Below are 21,060 nucleotides of genomic sequence, written 5' to 3' on the forward strand. Positions count from 1 at the left end.
GGGCCACCCTGCTTTGGTGGGATATGGCTGGTTTATTGAAAGAAGAAGAAGCCTCCAATACTGTAAAAAGAATCAAATTGCATTTTTCTAAGTGCAACACGCATTTAACTATATTTCAAATACTAAATACAGTGGACCCCCGGTTCGCGATATTAATCCGTTCCTGAGAGCTCATCGTAAACCAAAATTATCGGAAAGCGAATCAATTTTCCCCATAAGAAATAATGGAAATCAAATTAATCCGTGCAAGACACCCAAAAGTATGAAAAAAAAAACTTTTACCACATGAAATATTAAGTTTAATGCAATAGAACAATTACAATAACAACAATAACAATAGAATAATAACAATAGAATAATTGACACTTACCTCTAATGAAGATCTGGTGATGACTGATGGGATGGGAGGAGGGGAGAGTGTTGAACCTATTGTTTAGAAAGGGGAATTCCCCTCCATTAGGACTTAAGGTAGCAAGTCCTTTTCCGGGGTTACTTCCCTTCTTCTTTTAATGCCACTAGGACCAGCTTGAGAGTCACTGGACTTCTGTCGCACAACATATCTGTCCATAGAGGCCTGTACCTCTCATTCCTTTATGACTCTCCTAAAGTGGTTCACAACATTGTCAGTGTAATAGTCACCAGCATGGCTTGCAATAGCTGTGTTAGGGTGATTTTCATCCATAAAAGTTTGCAGTTCAACCCACTGTGCACACATTTCCTTAATTTTTGAAGTAGGCACAATGGATTCCACAACTGGCATAGGCTTCTCAGGGTTAGCCCCAAACCTTTCAAAATCTTTCTTAATTTCCATACTAATTCTCACCCTTTTTACCACAGGGTTGGCACTAGAAGCTTTCTTGGGGCCCATGGTGACTTATTTTGCAGAAACAAGCACCAAAAACAGTGATAATATGGATAATATGGAATGTACCGAATGTATCCTTAGATGTGCGCACACTCCATTGCAGACACTGCAAGGCTCCAGGCGGACATCAACCAAATCTTTCAGTGGGCTGCAGAAAACAATATGAAGTTCAACGATGAGAAATTTCAATTACTCAGATATGGTAAACATGAGGAAATTAAATCTTCATCAGAGTACAAAACAAATTCTGGCCACAAAATAGAGCGAAACACCAACGTCAAAGACCTAGGAGTGATTATGTCGGAGGATCTCACCTTCAAGGACCATAACATTGTATCAATCGCATCTGCTAGAAAAATGACAGGATGGATAATGAGAACCTTCAAAACTAGGGAGGCCAAGCCCATGATGACACTCTTCAGGTCACTTGTTCTATCTAGGCTGGAATATTGCTGCACTCTAACAGCACCTTTCAAGGCAGGTGAAATTGCCGACCTAGAAAATGTACAGAGAACTTTCACGGCGCGCATAACAGAGATAAAACACCTCAATTACTGGGAGCGCTTGAGGTTTCTAAACCTGTATTCCCTGGAACGCAGGAGGGAGAGATACATGATTATATACACCTGGAAAATCCTAGAGGGACTAGTACCAAACTTGCACACGAAAATCACTCACTACGAAAGCAAAAGACTTGGCAGACGATGCACCATCCCCCCAATGAAAAGCAGGGGTGTCACTAGCACGTTAAGAGACCATACAATAAGTGTCAGGGGCCCGAGACTGTTCAACTGCCTCCCAGCACACATAAGGGGGATTACCAACAGACCCCTGGCAGTCTTCAAGCTGGCACTGGACAAGCACCTAAAGTCAGTTCCTGATCAGCCGGGCTGTGGCTCGTACGTTGGTTTGCGTGCAGCCAGCAGCAACAGCCTGGTTGATCAGGCGCTGATCCACCAGGAGGCCTGGTCACAGACCGGGCCGCGGGGGCGTTGACCCCCGAAACTCTCTCCAGGTAAACTCCAGGTAAACTGGCTGGCTAGTAAACACTGGCACACAAGGGGCAGTCCAGGCCACACGTGGACACGTCTCGTATGAATCGTATTGCATACCGGGTTTTGTAACGGGAGGCGGGAGCAATACATGATTATATACACCTGGAAAATCCTAGAGGGACTAGTACCGAACTTGCACACGAAAATCACTCACTACGAAAGCAAAAGACTTGGCAGACGATGCAACATCCCCCCAATGAAAAGCAGGGGTGTCACTAGCACGTTAAGAGACCATACAATAAGTGTCAGGGGCCTGAGACTGTTCAACTGCCTCCCAGCATACATAAGGGGGATTACAAACAGACCCCTGGCAGTCTTCAAGCTGGCACTGGACAAGCACCTAAAGCCGGTTCCTGACCAGCTGGGCTGTGGCTCGTACGTTGGTTTGCGTGCAGCCAGCAGCAAGAGCCTGGTTGATCAGGCTCTGATCCACCAGGAGGCCTGGTCACAGACCGGGCCGCGGGGGCGTTGACCCCCGGAACTCTCTCCAGGTAAACTCCAGGTAATACCGGATTTATCGGATTTATCCAGGTAAACTCCAGGTACCGATAGCATCGTGAACCGGGGGTCCACTGTATATAAATACATGATTCTCCCTAACATTGTGATTACCATAACTCTTGTGTCAAAGTTTAAATGGCATCAGACAATTTTTTATTTAACATGCCAGCCGTCTCCCACAAAGGCAGGGTGAATCAAAAAAGAAACACTTTCAACATCATTCACACTATCACTGTCTTGCCACACGCTCTCAGATACAACAGTTTAGGTGTCACTTTAAAACAATAAATATCCCAAACAAAATATTCACCCTAAATAATTGTTCTTAGGAGCAACATTAATGATGTACTTCCAACAAAACACTCGCCAAGAAACAACCCAGTATTTCACCATCTTCTAAAGCTGGAGTCTTCACTCTTCCATGTGGACAATGTGATGAGAAATATATGAGTGAAACCTATCAACTAGACCAAACAAATATAATTATGCTTGCAGTAGGGACAACCATGTTGTCCACAGGGACACTACAGGCCACCTCATGAATGGAGACATGCCCAACTTATCTTGACCAAACTATAAGACATAAATACTTGGAAGCCTACCTGGATTTATACCAACAAATGTAGGTAACAGGAATATGAAGGGTATTCTACAGCTCCACACATCATTTAAGGCCTCACTTAGATTATGAGACTCAGTTCTGATGTTTATACTACAGAACAATGCATTGGAAAACATACAGAGACGGATGACAAAATTAATGTAGTGTATAAGGAAGCTTGCATATCAAGATAAGTTAAGAACTCTAAACCCACATTTGAAAGACAAAGAATAACAGAAGAAATGATGGAGATATACAATTGGAAAACAAGTACAAAGAGATATAATAAGTAGGGAACTAAGAATATCTTACCAAGAGAAATTTGAAACAACGAAAGGATATAGGAAATTACTGATTTGGCAAAGGAGCTATAGATGAGCGAAACAACCTGCCAAGTAGTTACTGAACAAATATACGAGTGATAGCCGAGGGTCTGAGAAAGACCTGACAAGTGGGGGGCCAGAAGGCCTATTGTAGGCCTACTGCAATGCTGTTTCTTGTTCTTCTTCCTGTTTTAAGTAATTTATTCTTCATGTTAATATTTGGGTGAGTTACAGCCATAATAACCCACACAGATTCAACAGGATTTAAACCTAGTATCTAGCTTTAAGAGAATACACTAAAACAATATCCAAATCTAATTTGTATACAGAAACCAATAGGCAAGTGTTTAGTCTCATTTTTCTAATTAACTGCTAGTGAAGGGATATCATATCAGAGCTTCCCTCCCATTCCTTGGATCAAACATGATTACCTCACCATTTCCCAGGCACTGTAGCAATAGTGTTTATTGCATCCACATAACTACTACATAGCTCGGTTGGTAGCGCATTCAGTTCACACACTGAGGTACAGGGATCAATCCCCGGTACAGGTGGAAATATCGGGGCATATTTCCTTAAGACACCTGCTGTCTGTGTTCACCTAGCAGTAAATAGGTACTTGAATGTTATCTGACTGGTGTGGGTTGCATCCTGAGGGCAAAATTAACCTAATTGGCCCAAAATGCTCTGCATAACCAGGGGTTTTCCATATAGTATGTCAATGATGTCAGCTATGGTCTGTGTAAGTTGTATCACATACTTATTATTATTAATATAGTATAGTATTAATCTACATTGCCATCTTATCAAGAACATTCAGAAATACCAATGTTATACAAAAACTGTGTTGACTAAAAAAATTGATAGATCTCATAAAAGGTAAAATAATATAAGTGAAGAGAGAAAATGAAGATGAAAGAAGAGACTGGGAATACTGTAACTTACCAAGCACAGCAAAGAGAATGAGGAATATCAAGATAGCCACAATAGTGATGATAACCATAGGCTGCATGAAGAAGGGGCACAGGGAGTTCTCACTGATGGTCATCAGAGATTCAGCCTCATCCTTACACCGTATGTCATTAAAGTCATTAACCTGTAAGGAGAATGGGAATATGTATATATTATACTGCGAGTTAAGAGACTCCTCTAGGTAGGTTTTTCGAGGCTGCTGAGGGACTGTATAACTCCTATGTAGTATTTAGCTCTCCACATTAGAATAATAAAAATAATAGAGGAGGGGTGTCCAATTTACCGAAAATTCCGTTATAATCAAAGTTTCTATTAAGTAAATGTAATTTGCTTAATACGGCACAAAAAGGTTGTCTCTACCACAGCAATCAATGGACAAGTCCTGGATGAAGCCTGGACCATACAAACCTGCAAATAAGCAGAAATGGTCCATTTTATCGTGCATATGGCAGGACCATAAAGCCATTCAATATAGCAGTTTGGTCCACTTCATGATTATTTTAATCTGACATCCCTTTGTCCACCAACATTTCTGTCCATTTTATCCAACTTCACTTTACGAAGAGTTCATTATACAGGACTTTTACTGTATGTTGTTTCAAGAGGTTCACAGGAGTTCACACACCAAGCAAATACGTACATGCAATAAGAAGGATGAAAAAGAAACAGTAAAGTTTATAATCAAGAGTAACAATATAAGCATCAGGATCCTAAGCTCTGAAGAAGCACCCCTCAAGGAAGGTTCCTTGATGTTGGTGAGGGGCTCTTGATTTAGGGAATTGGATCTGTGCTCCAGTTCCCCGAATTAAGCCTGAATGCCTTCCACATCCCCCCCAGGTGCTGTATAATCCTCCGGGTTTAGCGCTTCCCCCTTGATTATAATAATAATAATCTGAAGAAGAAATTGCTGTTAATTGAGACTTGAAACCATGAACAGATTCCTGAATTTTAAAGACAATGATGATAAAATACTACTACCAAAACTATTACTACTACTAATAATAATAAAATATAAAAATGCAAAGACCATAAGAAACTATTAAGGTAGTAAAGTTTTAAATGTATTCTTGATAATTCTCAATAAAGTAAAAATAAATGTAAAAATAACTATTAAAAAAGATCCAAAGCTCCAACAAAGTCTAAGATTTATTTCTTTGCAAAGGTTACAACGTGTAACTACTATCAAGCTGGCACTGGACAAGCACCTAAAGTCAGTTCCTGATCAGCCGGGCTGTGGCTCGTACGTTAGTTTGCGTTCAGCAACAGCCTGGTTGATCAGGCTCTGATCCACCAGGAGGCCTGGTCACAGACCGGGCCGCGGGGGCGTTGACCCCCGGAACTCTCTCCAGGTAAACTCCAGGTATCATGCTGGGAAATTTCAGGCAGCCTAATCCTAATACGTACTTAAAGACTACTTAAGTCTAGACAAAATAAAAGTGGTTGCACATCAACATTACCTTCCTTGATGGCACGTGTAGGAAGTTCAAGAAGTCAATTGTATCACAGCTACACATCCATGGATTATTTCCCAGGCTGAGATTCATATCTGTTATATTGAAGAATTCCAAAAGTGATTCTGGTAGAGCCGTGAGATTATTCCCTCGTACATCGAGGGCTTTCAAGCTTTCTGGGAAGTACGATTCGTTTATGAACGAGAGTTTATTGTTCGGTATAGTCAAGTTGACAAGTCTTGAATACATGGGATCTTGCAGCTTATCTAAATGTGTAATGCTGTTGTTCCTCATGTTTAAGGTGATGAAATAATCTTTCCTAATACCATAATTATCAATGTCACACGTTGGTAAGTCTTTGAGATCCTTATAAGAGCAATCAATGATAAGCATCTCATCATGTGGGCGCCAATAAGAGGTGCAGTTTGAACATGGATCCTGCTTGCAAACTAGGAGTCTTGTATCTACGGTCAATAATTTCTGAGTTCCTCGTTCAGGAATCTTGCATGTTACATTATCAATATCCTCTACTCTAATTTTGAATAAATCCCCTTCTTTTGGGGTTTTTCCTTGAGCCATTCTTGCAAACTGATAGAGCATACAGTTGCACTCAAGGTAATTTCCCTCAAGTGAGAGTTCAACAAATTTTTTACTGTACTGTACTGACCATAGGTATGAGAGATCGATTATCTTTATGTCATTGTTCTTCAAGTTCAGTTTCACAGATTCTCTTAAGAATAGTAATGAATGCAAATCGATTTCCTGAATTAGATTCCCAGACAAATCAACAGATTCTAATTTCAAAAATACTGTGTTGAAGGAACCAGGAATATATTGAAATTTGTTATCATTCAGGATAATATTTTTCAATTCCGTTTGGCGAGAAAGTGGAAAGTAACTTTCAGCCGAGCTGTACAGTCCATGTAGAGACCCAACATTATTTGGAGATGGAATCTTATTGTGGCCTAAATCCAAATCTGTCAGAACAGTTTTAGGATAAGGGAATGATGTGCTTTTCAAAAGTGTCAGCTCATTGTGATTTAAATAAAGCTTTTTCAAGGATTTACACTTTTTAAAAGCAGTGTCTGGTAAATCTGAAAGTCTATTATTTCCTAAGTCAAGTATCTCAAGATTTTTCAGATTATCAAAAGTTTTGGATCCTAAATCTTTTAAGAGATTTGAACTAAGATTTAAGTTCTTGACTGCTGTAATGTCAGAAAATACATCACCAGACAACTGTTCCAATTTATTTCTTTGAAGATTTAGACTTGTCAGATTCTTTAATCCATTAAACAAGTTTTCCTGAATGCTAGTAAGCAGATTACTACTTAAATCCAAGTTCTCAAGAAAGGGAACACTTAAGAATAGTTCTGAACGGATTTCACTCAAGGCATTATTCTGTAGACTAACATTAGTAAGCTTTGTTAGATTTCTAAACAAATTGACAGGTAGATGAGTTAAGCTGTTGCTTGATAGGTCAATTTCTCTTAGTTCAACTGTATATGAGAATAAAGTTTCTGGAACTGCGTCCAAATTACTGGTTACAAATCTCAATGATTTCAGCTTTGGAGTGGCATCAAATATATTATGTGGAAGCTTGGTGAAGTGATGATTTCTCACATGAAAAATTTGCAAACTGCTCAGGCCATGAAGGTGCCAATGTTGCAAGCTTTGCCCAAGATGTTGAGCATCGCCCAGTAGCTTGAGTGAGGTAATATTCTCAGGTCGTGCACCAAGTTTAAGTGCAATTTCGCCAAATGATACACTTTGAAGAGGACATCCCAACACATCAAGCTGGGACACTGTGGGAAAGCTACAATCTTCCATGAGTGCAAAGTTTATGAGTTTCACAGACTTTTCACACTGTAACTGAAGAACTCCATCTTGGAATAGAGTCACTGTATATCGTTCTTGGTTGGCTGACTCTGGACATATCATAGAGTTGGCATGTGTCTCACACTTGCCACAAGATAAGGTATAGGTGGTCCCGCCCGCCGCCCACACCCACAGCAGGAAGGCGGGCAGGAGCCTGCAAGATGACATGGTGTCAAGAAAGCTCCAGTCACCTGGATTTAACGTGGTTCATCCTCACTCTGGCTGCCAACCAACCTCTTCAGCACCACAACCTGAGGAAATGGGGTATATTAAAATACAGCACAATACAAATTGCCATAAACAGGTTTTAAAATATATATGCTAGGACTCAGTGTCTTCCTTGGGGAGGGGGAGGGGATGGGACAGAGAGATTCTTCAAATGATCTTCCCTTCCCTTTCTTCCTCACATTATCGTGCCTTTCAAACTGCATTATGCATTTCTTTCAAAGGGTGTGCTTGGATGATGAAGGGCTCTCGATCCAATGAACTGAAGCTATCCTCCACTTCTTTGTATCAAACCTGATTATCTCCCATTCCTGACACTGTGAATCCTATGGGCTAACTCTAGCTCTTCTTTCCTCTTGCTCAAGTACGTACAATTATCATACATATTGTATATTACGGAGGATAATTATAAGATAGTCTATCCTTCCCAGCCCTTCACTACCCTGTGCAATATCTCATTCAACCAGCGAAGGGTTCTTGATCCAGGTAATTGGATCTACTCTCCACTTCCCTGCATCAAACCTGATTCCCTTTCCCCAAGCTCTGTATGACCCCTACAGATTTAGCGCATTCCCAATAATAATAATAATCTGAAATCTGCCTTCTTCGAGCCACACTGCAATTATTATTATTATTATTATTATTATTATTATTATTATTATTATTATTATTATTATTATTATGGACAATAGGTAATTAGGTTTGATATGAAGATGTGGTCATCAGCTCCAGTTGCCCTGGATCAAGAACTCTTCAGTAGCATCAAGGTACTGACTGGCCTTGAAGGACTACAGAGTGAAAGTGAAGGTGATTCACTCTACCAGGAAAGTCCACCCACCCGACCTAAGACACCAGGCAAGTGAAAGTCTCTCTCCTGGCCATAATATACACTTATTATAGGGGTGTATCTCTAGGTGTGTGTACACGTGTATATGTATATGTATATATAACATAATATAAATATATATATATATATATATATATATATATATATATATATATATATATATATATATATATATATATATATAATATATATATATATATATATATATATATATATATATATAATATACATACATTACATACATATGCATGACAGACAACCGGATGGAGGCAGCAATGGTATTGTGAAAGACTTCCCTTCATCACTTAAATACATGTCAAGGGCGATCGCAATACTGGGGTATCCACAATACAAAAGCCATCACAATACTGGGGTATCTACAATACCAGGGCGATCGCAATACTGGGGTATCCACAATACGAAAGCCATCACAATACTGGGGTATCTACAATACCAGGGCGATCGCAATACTGGGGTATCTACAATACCAGGGCGATCGCAATACTGGGGTATCCACAATACAAAAGCCATCACAATACTGGGGTATCTACAATACCAGGGCGATCGCAATACTGGGGTATCCACAATACGAAAGCCATCACAATACTGGGGTATCTACAATACCAGGGCGATCGCAATACTGGGGTATCTACAATACCAGGGCGATCGCAATACTGGGGTATCTACAATACAAAAGCCATCACAATACTGGGGTATCTACAATACCAGGGCGATCGCAATACTGGGGTATCCACAATACGAAAGCCATCACAATACTGGGGTATCTACAATACCAGGGCGATCGCAATACTGGGGTATCTACAATACAAAAGCCATCACAATACTGGGGTATCTACAATACCAGGGCGATCACAATACTGGGGTATCCACAATACCAGGGCAATTACAATACTGGGATACCCACAATACCAGGGCAATCACAATACCAGGGCAACCACAATACTGGGGTACCGACAATACCAGGGCGATCATAATACCAGGTCAACCACAATACTGGGACACCCACAATACCAGGGCAACCACAATACTGGGGTACCCACAATACCAGGGCAACTACAATACTGGGACACCCACAATACCAGGGCAACCACAATACTGGGGTACCCACAATAAGAGGGCAACCACAATACTGGGATACCCACAATAAGAGGGCAATCACAATACCAGGGCAACCACAATACTGGGGTACCCACAATACCAGGGCAATCATAATACCAGGCCAACCACAATACTGGGACACCCACAATACCAGGGCAATCACAATACCAAGCCAACCACAAAACCGAGGTACCCACAATACCAGGGCGATCATAATACCAGGCCAACCACAATACTGGGATACCCACAATACCAGGGCAACCACAATACTGGGGTACCCACAATACCAGGCTAACCACAATACTTGGATACCCACAATACCAGGGCAACCACAATACTGGGGTACCCACAATACCAGGCCAACCACAATACTGGGATACCCACAATACCAGGGCAATCATAATACCAGGCCAACCACAATACTGGGGTACCCACAATACCAGGCCAACCACAATACTGCGGTATCCACAATACCAGGCCAACCACAATACTGGGGTACCCACAATACCAGGCCAACCACAATACTGGGGTACCCACAATACCAGGCCAACAACAATACTGGGGTACCCACAATACCAGGCCAACCACAATACTGGGGTACCCACAATACCAGGCCAACCACAATACTGGGGTACCCACAATACCAGGCCAACAACAATACTGGGGTACCCACAATACCAGGCCAACCACAATACTGGGGTACCCACAATACCAGGCCAACCACAATACTGGGGTACCCACAATACCAGGCCAACCACAATACTGGGGTACCCACAATACCAGGCCAACAACAATACTGGGGTACCCACAATACCAGGCCAACCACAATACTGGGGTACCCACAATACCAGGCCAACCACAATACTGGGGTACCCACAATACCAGGCCAACCACAATACTGGGGTACCCACAATACCAGGCCAACAACAATACTGGGGTACCCACAATACCAGGCCAACCACAATACTGGGGTACCCACAATACCAGGCCAACCACAATACTGGGGTACCCACAATACCAGGCCAACCACAATACTGGGGTACCCACAATACCAGGCCAACCACAATACTGGGGTACCCACAATACCAGGCCAACCACAATACTGGGGTACCCACAATACCAGGCCAACAACAATACTGGGGTACCCACAATACCAGGCCAACAACAATACTGGGGTACCCACAATACCAGGCCAACCACAATACTGGGGTACCCACAATACCAGGCCAACCACAATACTGGGGTACCCACAATACCAGGCCAACAACAATACTGGGGTACCCACAATACCAGGCCAACCACAATACTGGGGTACCCACAATACCAGGCCAACAACAATACTGGGGTACCCACAATACCAGGCCAACAACAATACTGGGGTACCCACAATACCAGGCCAACCACAATACTGGGGTACCCACAATACCAGGCCAACAACAATACTGGGGTACCCACAATACCAGGCCAACAACAATACTGGGGTACCCACAATACCAGGCCAACAACAATACTGGGGTACCCACAATACCAGGCCAACCACAATACTGGGGTACCCACAATACCAGGCCAACCACAATACTGGGGTACCCACAATACCAGGCCAACAACAATACTGGGGTACCCACAATACCAGGCCAACAACAATACTGGGGTACCCACAATACCAGGCCAACAACAATACTGGGGTACCCACAATACCAGGCCAACAACAATACTGGGGTACCCACAATACCAGGCCAACAACAATACTGGGGTACCCACAATACCAGGCCAACCACAATACTGGGGTACCCACAATACCAGGCCAACCACAATACTGGGGTACCCACCATACCAGGCCAACCACAATACTGCGGTACCCACAATACCAGGGCAATCATAATACCAGGCCAACCACAATACTGGGGTACCCACAATACCAGGCCAACCACAATACTGGGGTACCCACAATACCAGGGCAATCATAATACCAGGCCAACCACAATACTGGGGTACCCACCATACCAGGCCAACCACAATACTGCGGTACCCACAATACCAGGGCAATCATAATACCAGGCCAACCACAATACTGGGGTACCCACCATACCAGGCCAACCACAATACTGCGGTACCCACAATACCAGGGCAATCATAATACCAGGCCAACCACAATACTGGGGTACCCACAATACCAGGCCAACCACAATACTGGGGTACCCACAATACCAGGCCAACCACAATACTGGGGTACCCACAATACCAGGCCAACCACAAAACCGGGGCACCAATAATAATAAGAGAGCATTTAAAAATGGTAATTCCCAAGTGATAGTAACTCCAGCTCTGCTACCATGAAACTTTCGAAGGTACCATAATGGAAGGAACCTTAATGGAATACCTGATGATAGTCGGACTTGAGTCCTGGAAATGGGAAGTACAATGCCTGCACTTTAAAGGAGGGGTTTGGGATATTGGCAGTTTGGAGGGATATGTTGTGTATCTTTATACGTATATGCTTCTAAACTGTTATATTCTGAGCACCTCTGCAAAAGCAGTGATAATGTGTGAGTGTGGTGAAAGTGTTGAATGATGAAAGTATTTTCTTTTTGGGGATTTACTTTCTTTTTTTGGGTCACCCTGCCTCGGTGGGAGACGGCCGACTTGTTGAAAAAAAAAAAAAAAAAAAACCTGGAATGCGTTCCGGGGGTCAACGCCCCCCAGCCCGGTCTGTGACCAGGCCTTGCGATGAATCACGACCTGATCAACCAGGCTGTTACTGCTGACCGCACATAAACCAGTGTACGAACCACAGCCCGGCTGGTCAGGTACTGACTTTAGGTGCTTGTCCAGCTCCTCCTCGAAGTCAGCCAGGGGTCTATTGGTAATCCCCCTTATGTATGCTGGGAGGCAGTTGAACAGTCTTGGGCCCCTGACACTTATTGTGTTGTCTCTTAGTGTACTCATGACATCCCTGCTTTTCACTGGGGTGATGCTGTACCGCCTGGCTAGTCTTCGGCTTTCGTAGGAGTGATTTCCGCCATCACCATCGCGTTACTGAAGTCTCCCAGCTCAGACTGAGAATTTTCAACTCCCGTCTGGGAGATCGGAAGTTCGAGTCTACACCATCTTACACACACACACACACACACACACACACACACACACACACACAATGCATAATATCCATCCTGCATGATGGAATATGACGGTGAAACATTGCTAGCCTTTGTTCTCACTGTGTAACTATCATATAGAACAGCGTAGTAGCGTACTGGTTTATCCAATTTTCCAAAATATAAAAAAAAATGAAGTGCTAAACTTGTGTGAGTCATTCAGCTCGAGTTGTTCTGAAGGCTCGATCCTCCGTCCGCTAATAGAGAAACTTTACCTGTCCATCACCATTCTTTCCATCTCCTGCTGCTGTAGCTGTCACTTCCACTGTTTAGCTGCTCGTGTAAGGTGTTTATGTTGGGTAAGTCTCTGCCTGCCTCCTCTCCCTCTTGCTGTTGCTGTTGCTACTGCTGCAGGCTGCTGGTGCTGCTGCAGGCTGCTGCTGGTGCTGCTGCAGGCTGCTGCTGGTGCTGCTGCAGGCTGTTGTTGCTGCAGGCTGTTGCTGGTGCTGCTGCAGGCTGTTGTTGCTGCAGGCTGCTGGTGCTGCTGCAGGCTGCTGGTGCTGCTGCAGGCTGCTGCTGGTGCTGCTGCAGGCTGCTGCTGGTGCTGCTGCAGGCTGCTGCTGGTGCTGCTGCAGGCTGTTGCTGGTGCTGCTGCAGGCTGTTGTTGCTGCAGGCTGTTGCTGGTGCTGCTGCTGCTGCTGCTGCTGCTGCAGGCTGCTGCTGGTGCTGCTGCAGGCTGCTGCTGGTGCTGCTGCAGTCTGCTGCTGGTGCTGCTGCAGGCTGCTGCTAGTGCTGCTGCAGGCTGCTGCTGGTGCTGCTGCAGGCTGTTGTTGGTGCTGCTGTAGGCTGGTGCTGGTGCTGCTGCAGTCTGCTGCAGGCTGTTGTTGGTGCTGCTGCAGTCTGCTGCTGGTGCTGTAGGCTGTTGCTGGTGCTGCTGCAGGCTGCTGCTGGTGCTGCTGCAGGCTGTTGCTGGTGCTGCTGCAGGCTGTTGCTGCTGCAGGCTGTTGCTGGTGCTGCTGCTGGTGCTGCTGCAGGCTGCTGCTGGTGCTGCTGCAGGCTGCTGCTGGTGCTGCTGCAGGCTGCTGCTGGTGCTGCTGCAGGCTGCTGCTGGTGCTGCTGCAGGCTGCTGCTGGTGCTGCTGCAGGCTGCTGCTGGTGCTGCTGCAGGCTGCTGCTAGTGCTGCTGCAGGCTACTGTTGGTGCTGCTGCAGGCTGCTGCTAGTGCTGCTGCAGGCTACTGCTGGTGCTGCTGCAGGCTGCTGCTGGTGCTGCTGCAGGCTGTTGCTGGTGCTGCTGCAGGCTGTTGCTGGTGCTGCTGCTGGTGCTGCTGCAGGCTGCTGCTGGTGCTGCTGCAGGCTGCTGCTGGTGCTGCTGCAGGCTGTTGCTGGTGCTGCTGCAGTCTGCTGCTGGTGCTGCTGTAGGCTGTTGCTGGTGCTGCTGCAGGCTGCTGCTGGTGCTGCTGCAGGCTGTTGCTGGTGCTGCTGCAGGCTGTTGTTGGTGCTGCTGCAGGCTGCTGCTGGTGCTGCTGCAGGCTGTTGCTGGTGCTGCTGCAGGCTGTTGCTGCTGCAGGCTGTTGCTGGTGCTGCTGCTGCTGCTGGTGCTGCTGCAGGCTGCTGCTGGTGCTGCTGCAGGCTGCTGCTGGTGCTGCTGCAGTCTGCTGCTGGTGCTGCTGCAGGCTGCTGCTGGTGCTGCTGCAGGCTGCTGCTGGTGCTGCTGCAGTCTGCTGCAGGCTGCTGCTGGTGCTGCTGCAGGCTGCTGCTGCAGGCTGCTGCTGGTGCTGCTGCAGGCTGCTGCTGGTGCTGCTGCAGTCTGCTGCTGGTGCTGCTGCAGGCTGCTGCTGGTGCTGCTGCAGGCTGCTGCTAGTGCTGCTGCAGGCTGCTGCTGGTGCTGCTGCAGGCTGCTAGTGCTGCTGCAGGCTACTGCTGGTGCTGCTGCAGGCTGCTGCTGGTGCTGCTGCAGTCTGCTGCTGGTGCTGCTGCAGGCTGCTGCTGGTGCTGCTGCAGGCTGCTGCTAGTGCTGCTGCAGGCTACTGCTGGTGCTGCTGCAGGCTGCTGCTAGTGCTGCTGCAGGCTGCTGCTGGTGCTGCTGCAGGCTGCTGCTGGTGCTGCTGCAGGCTGCTGCTGGTGCTGCTGTAGGCTGCTGCTGGTGCTGCTGCAGGCTGCTGCTGGTGCTGCTGCAGTCTGCTGCTGGTGCTGCTGCAGGCTGTTGCTGGTGCTGCTGCAGGCTGTTGCTGGTGCTGCTGCTGGTGCTGCTGCAGGCTGCTGCTGGTGCTGCTGCAGGCTGCTGCTGGTGCTGCTGCAGTCTGCTGCTGGTGCTGCTGCAGGCTGCTGCTGGTGCTGCTGCAGGCTGCTGCTGGTGCTGCTGGTGCTGCTGCAGGCTGCTGGTGCTGCAGTCTGCTGCTGGTGCTGCTGCAGGCTGTTGCTGGTGCTGCTGCAGGCTACTGCTGGTGCTGCTGCAGGCTGCTGCTGGTGCTGCTGCAGGTCCTCCTCTTGGTTAAGTCTCCGCCTACCTGCTCGCCCTTTTTTTGCTGCTGCTGCTGCTGCTGCTGCTGCTGCTGCAGTCTGCTGCTGGTGCTGCTGCAGGCTGCTGCTGGTGCTGCTGCAGGCTGCTGCTGGTGCTGCTGCAGGCTGCTGCTGGTGCAGGCTGCTGCTGGTGCTGCTGCAGCAGTCTGCTGCTGGTGCCGCTGGTGCCGCCGCCGCCGCCGCCGCCGCCGCTCCTGCTGCCGAAGTCAGATCCTCCTCCTATTAAGTCTCCGCCTACCTGCTCGCCCCTTTTTTTTTTGCTGCTGCTGCTGCTGCTGCTGCTGCTGCTGCCGCCGCTGCTGCTGCTGCTGCTGCTGCTGCTGCTGCTGCTGCTGCTGCTGCTGCTGCTGCCGCCGCTGCTGCTGCTGTTGCCGCCGCCGCCGCCACCGCTGCCGCTCCTGCTGCCGAAGTCAGATCCTCCTCCTGTTAAGTCTCCGCCTACCTGCCCGCCCTTTCACCGCCATCTCTCATTAACTTCGTCACTTGACCCATATTGTCAGTGCCGCTCAGACGGAAGTGAACGTGCAGCTACGTTACAACTCTCGCAATCGTAATTGTAGATGAAAGGTATTAACTAGGAAGGAGGTAGCAGAGGCGGTGGTGGACCGATTAGAGTCAGGTTGGGTAAGATTCGTCAAGAAATAGGACAAGAGCTTCCTGACCCGCACTGGAGCTTTTGGTCATCTGACCGAGGACTTCCGCTGGCCTACCGGTACACCCCTTTAAAAATTAAGATTATATACCAATTAAAGCTAAAACAAGTCTCCCGGATTCCGAAGAACTGCAAGATGAATATTAGTGCTCCACTAACTGGTTTTTTCAACATATCACCGCAAACAGGTTTCGTACCTGGCCTGTAGAAGACAGCCAGTGTGATATCTGTCTGCAAAACGGGCGACGAGTCCTACCACTGAATTATTGTCCGATCAGCCTGAGCTTAATAGTGGGGAAATTATTAAACAATAATATCAGATATAACTGGAAGCCACGTTAGTGAACATAATGTTATTAACGAGTCTCTACACTGATTCGCAAGAGGGCGTTCTTGCTTAACAAATACTGTATACTGAGTAGTCTTAAGTAATTTTGTCTGACTTTTTTGGGTTATCCTAGGTTCTCTACACACATTCTGCTATGTATGATAATCTATGTAGCTGTATTTGTGTATATCTAAATAAAATTACTTAATTTGAGCATGTGAGCCAAGGGTCCCGCCATCTGGAAACTTCTCTGGTTCTGCACGATGGTGTCTGGTATAAATGAGAGCCGATTCAAGGCATGTTCTTCTGATTCTGCCTTTTTCTCAACCCTGCCTGCCTGGGTGAGTACATGTGGTGTGATGCCATGTTACCATGTAAAACACAGCCATTGACTGTAAAGAATTTATTGTGCCTGTCTACTGCAGTCGAGGATTAAACAGTAATGGAGGTGTAGTGCTGAGAAAGACTGATCCTATAAGCTCCAAGAAAGAATAAATTACAATTCCTCATTTCATTTTACTGCCTTGTTCAGAGTGGAAATACATCACGTCGTCCATGTTTGTAGACTTATGATATACTTGTAAAGTTAGTCGTCACTGTAATTGCAGAGACCTATATAGAAGAAAGATAATATTTTTGTTGACGTACGCCTCTTCTAGCGGGAGTCTGATGGAAGACTCGACGTCTGCCATGTTGAATCTTCTGGGCGTTACTACGACGTTGTCATCCACATATATTAGCGAGACTATGTTGGTATGGATAAGGAAAGCATACTCTTCTGCCTCCAGTAACCCACAGTTTCTAGAAAAGGAATACAATATTATTCACCAAACATCTTCAAAACTACACTTCCCTACTTCATCCACGACAGCAGACGAACGAGTTTAGTTTAATATGTTTATTATGCACCCCATACCCATCCTGTGGGCGGTAGTCAAAAGATTACAGAGGTACAGAAATGGTCCAGGGACTGGACTCCAAAGTTTTGATAGCTGAGCAAGTTACAAATGTAATGAACTAGATCTGGTCACAATCGTGACCAAGTACAAAGGTAATGAGCTCCATGTAGAGCTGGTCACACTCATGACTAATTACAAAGTTAATGAACTAGATTTGGTTACAATAATGAGAATTGACAAAGGTAATGAGCTCCAGATAGAGCTAGTCACAATCGTGAACATATAATTACAATCATGAACAATTTTCAGAGTAATGATCAGCTAACAAACATTGTAGGGAATTCATCAGATGCCAACAGACGCTGCTAGGTACCTGTCCCTCCTCGGCAAGACAGCCACACAGCCATTGCAAATAGCAGCAAGTTGCCGCGGGATCTGTTTGCAGGAGAGGCCAGCGACTCCGCTAGCAGCCCAAGGGAGAGCCGCCCTGGACGATACAACAAAATCTCAACATCTCCAAGACAGATAAATATCCAGTCAGATCTGTAGGCCTACCTAACATGAAAAGAGGCTACCAATATCTGCACGGGTGAGTTATGAATAGTCACTACCGCTATTAAGAATCTCATCAACAGGAAACCCAGAAAATAAAATAATCTTGTTGATATTAGAGTCGAGGTGTGATACCATGCTGCAGCTGCGACAAAGTCTACGTGGAACAAACGGCCAGACGAGTAGACATATGCATTATTGAACACAAATATGCCTGTCGTATAATCTTAACAAAACTCGTCTATAAAGAAGAAAATTTACGTAGACGTCGTTGTCTCGAATCAGAAGTTATCAGTCTGGGCAGTACAGCTGTACAGAACATCGGGAATATCAATCCACCAGGGATTGATCAAGTCCCTGAGGGACGAAACGTCTTATCAGTAAATGCCATAAACTGCATACTGCATTGTATATTATTTACATACCTGCCAGTATACTTTACTGCTGATATTCAGAACACCGGGAGTGTTTAACGTTCCAAGAGTTTTGGCTAAACTGTCAGGGGCGGGGTGGGGGGATTACTATCACATTCATGGGGGGAAGGGAGGGACGCTAAACCCTTAGGGGTCTGTCAGTGTTGGGGGGAACCAGTGTGCTCTACACGCCCTGCCTACATCACACCTGTCCTTTTCTGCCACATTTTCCCGTGAAACTTGCCCATGTTTTCCTCTATATTGGAGAGAAAAAGTTGCTGATGAGGGAGGTGTATCCTCAGGGAACCTTCCAAAAGCTTCACAGTTAAGTAATTTATACCAGTCCTCCTGTTTTTATCGGTGACTCTCTTAACTAGTTCTCTTGTTTTTCCCACGTTTCCTTGAACTATTCTGGCAATTGAGAGCAAGCAAGCCGACCAGCCAGCTAGCCAGCTAGCCAGCGAGCGAGAGAGAGCCAGCTAGCCAGGCAGTCTGCCCACCAGACAGCCAGCGAGTGAGAGCCAGCTAGCCAGGCAGACTGCCGACCAGACAGCCAGCGAGTGAGAGCCAGCTAGCCAGGCAGACTGCCCACCAGACAGCCAGCGAGTGAGAGCCAGCTAGCCAGGCAGACTGCCCACCAGACAGCCAGCGAGTGAGAGCCAGCTAGCCAGGCAGACTGCCGACCAGACAGCCAGCGAGTGAGAGCCAGCTAGCCAGGCAGTCTGCCGACCAGCCACCCAGCGAGTGAGAGCCAGCTAGCCAGGCAGTCTGCCGACCAGCCACCCAGCAAGTGAGAGCCAGCTAGCCAGGCAAACTGCCCACCAGACAGCCAGCCAGCCAGCGAGTGAGAGAGCCAGTTAGCCAGGCAGACTGCCGACCAGAAAGCCAGCCAGCCAGCATGCAGGACTGGCAGCATTCTGCATGTTGTGGCTGCTTCATAATTGCATTGACCTTGAACTGAGCGAGGTCAGCTGTTCTCAGCGCCGCCTCCACCTAGCAGCGAGTTCCTGATCAGCCCTTACCAGGCTTACCTACCACCATGTAACGTCACCTACTGCCTACCACAGATAGTGTCACCTACTGCCAACCACACCGTAACTATCACACAGAATAGTGTAACCGCACACTGAAGACGTTATCACTGTACTTAACAAAACTGACTGACTGACTGGGGTCAGTGACTGCCGCATGCGGCCACCTCCCTGCATCAGGGACCTATATACACTGCTCCGCTAGCCTCAGCACCCATACGGATTTAGCGCTTGCTTTTATACTAATAATAATAATAAGACTGACACCACTGGGCGAAATGGTTTATTGGCGAGTAAATCTGGAAAAGAGAGGTACGCGATGTTTCGCTCTGTGTAGTTCTACATTGAGGGGGAAACGTTGCCACAATAAAGGATTGTCGTGTTTATACTTTCATACTCACGTTATTATTATATTGTCAGGGGAAGCGCTAAATCCACAGGGGCCATAGAGCCTGGGTAATGGAAGGCAATACGAATCCGACCCAACACTGGGAGGGTATGTCAGGTATATCTCAGTATATTTTATCTATCATACTCAGATATATCTAGGTATATTTATATCTATCATACTCTCAGGTATATTAGGTAAACTTCCTATCATCCTCTCCCACGTACTGGAACATTTCTTTTAAATTATACAGAGGATCTTATGGGTTGCCAGTCTTGTGGTACAACTGCCGTCTTCTGGAGGTATGTCACTTATCTTCCCCTCAGGGTATATACATTCTCTCCCTCCATCTATGTGTACTTCCTTCCATCCTTCCCTCCCCTCTCTCGGTGGCCCGGTGGCCTGGTGGTGGCCCGGTGGCCTGGTGGCTAAAGCTCCCGCTTCACACACGGAGGGCCCGGGTTCGATTCCCGGCGGGTGGAAACATTTCGACACGTTTCCTTACACCTGTTGTCCTGTTCACCTAGCAGCAAATAGGTACCTGGGTGTTAGTCGACTGGTGTGGGTCGCATCCTGGGGGACAAAATTAAGGACCCCAATGGAAATAAGTTAGACAGTCCTCGATGACGCACTGACTTTCTTGGGTTATCCTGGGTGGCTAACCCTCCGGGGTTAAAAATCCGAACGAAATCTTATCTTATCTTACCCACCTACCTCTTAAATACTAGTGAATCTCACTACTCTCCTCTATAAGACATTTTATATGGATAAAGCATCAGCCGCCCTCTCTCCTTATGTCTGATAAATTAGACACATGTGCAACTCTTGGGTATCTTTATTGTGGAAACGTTTCGCCACACAGTGGCTTCATCAGTCCGTACGTAGGAGAAACTTGAAGAACAGGAGGAGAATGAGGTAATCAGTCGCTCAACCTTGAGTCGATGTGTTCAGTCCATCAATCTGTTGCTGGTGTTCTCCCAGCAGTGTGCCTGGGTGCTAGCTGGTCGTTGTGGGTTGCATCCTGGGGGAGATCACAGGACTGGTTTGGAAAGACGCGTAAACAAATACTAAAGAATATTTATTAGAAAACGTTTCGGTCCTGGGACTTTGATCAAGGTCCCAGGACCGAAATGTCTTCTAATATATCCTAGTGTTTGTTCAAGTGTCTTTCTAAACTAATTTGTCGGTATCGTTAGAAATAAGTAGCGCATGGTGACTACACTAGGTTATGGCTCAGTCTGGTGTTGGTGAGGGGCTCTTGATTTAGGGAATTGGATCTGTGCTCCAGTTCCCCGAAATAAGCCTGAATGCCTTCCACATTCCCCTCCCAGGCGCTGTATAATCCTC

The 21,060-nt window shown here is 46.4% G+C and overlaps 1 protein-coding gene across 1 annotated transcript in view; it reads right to left on the reverse strand.

Annotated features, from left to right (window-relative positions):
• The window catches only part of LOC128697485 (protein toll), a 39,788-nt gene that overhangs the window by 3,068 nt on the left and 15,660 nt on the right, over window positions 1-21,060 (reverse strand). Inside the window, exons 2-3 of the mRNA XM_053789212.2 lie at window positions 5,775-7,894; window positions 4,291-4,441 (exon numbers count right to left, since the gene is read on the reverse strand). Coding sequence (XP_053645187.2) covers window positions 4,291-4,441; window positions 5,775-7,811 — 2,188 coding nt within the window. The 5' untranslated portion in view covers window positions 7,812-7,894. The remainder of the gene's footprint in view (window positions 1-4,290; window positions 4,442-5,774; window positions 7,895-21,060) is intronic.

Source organism: Cherax quadricarinatus, chromosome 44 (assembly GCF_038502225.1).
Source record: "Cherax quadricarinatus isolate ZL_2023a chromosome 44, ASM3850222v1, whole genome shotgun sequence".
NCBI classification, from domain to species: Eukaryota; Metazoa; Arthropoda; class Malacostraca; order Decapoda; family Parastacidae; genus Cherax; species Cherax quadricarinatus.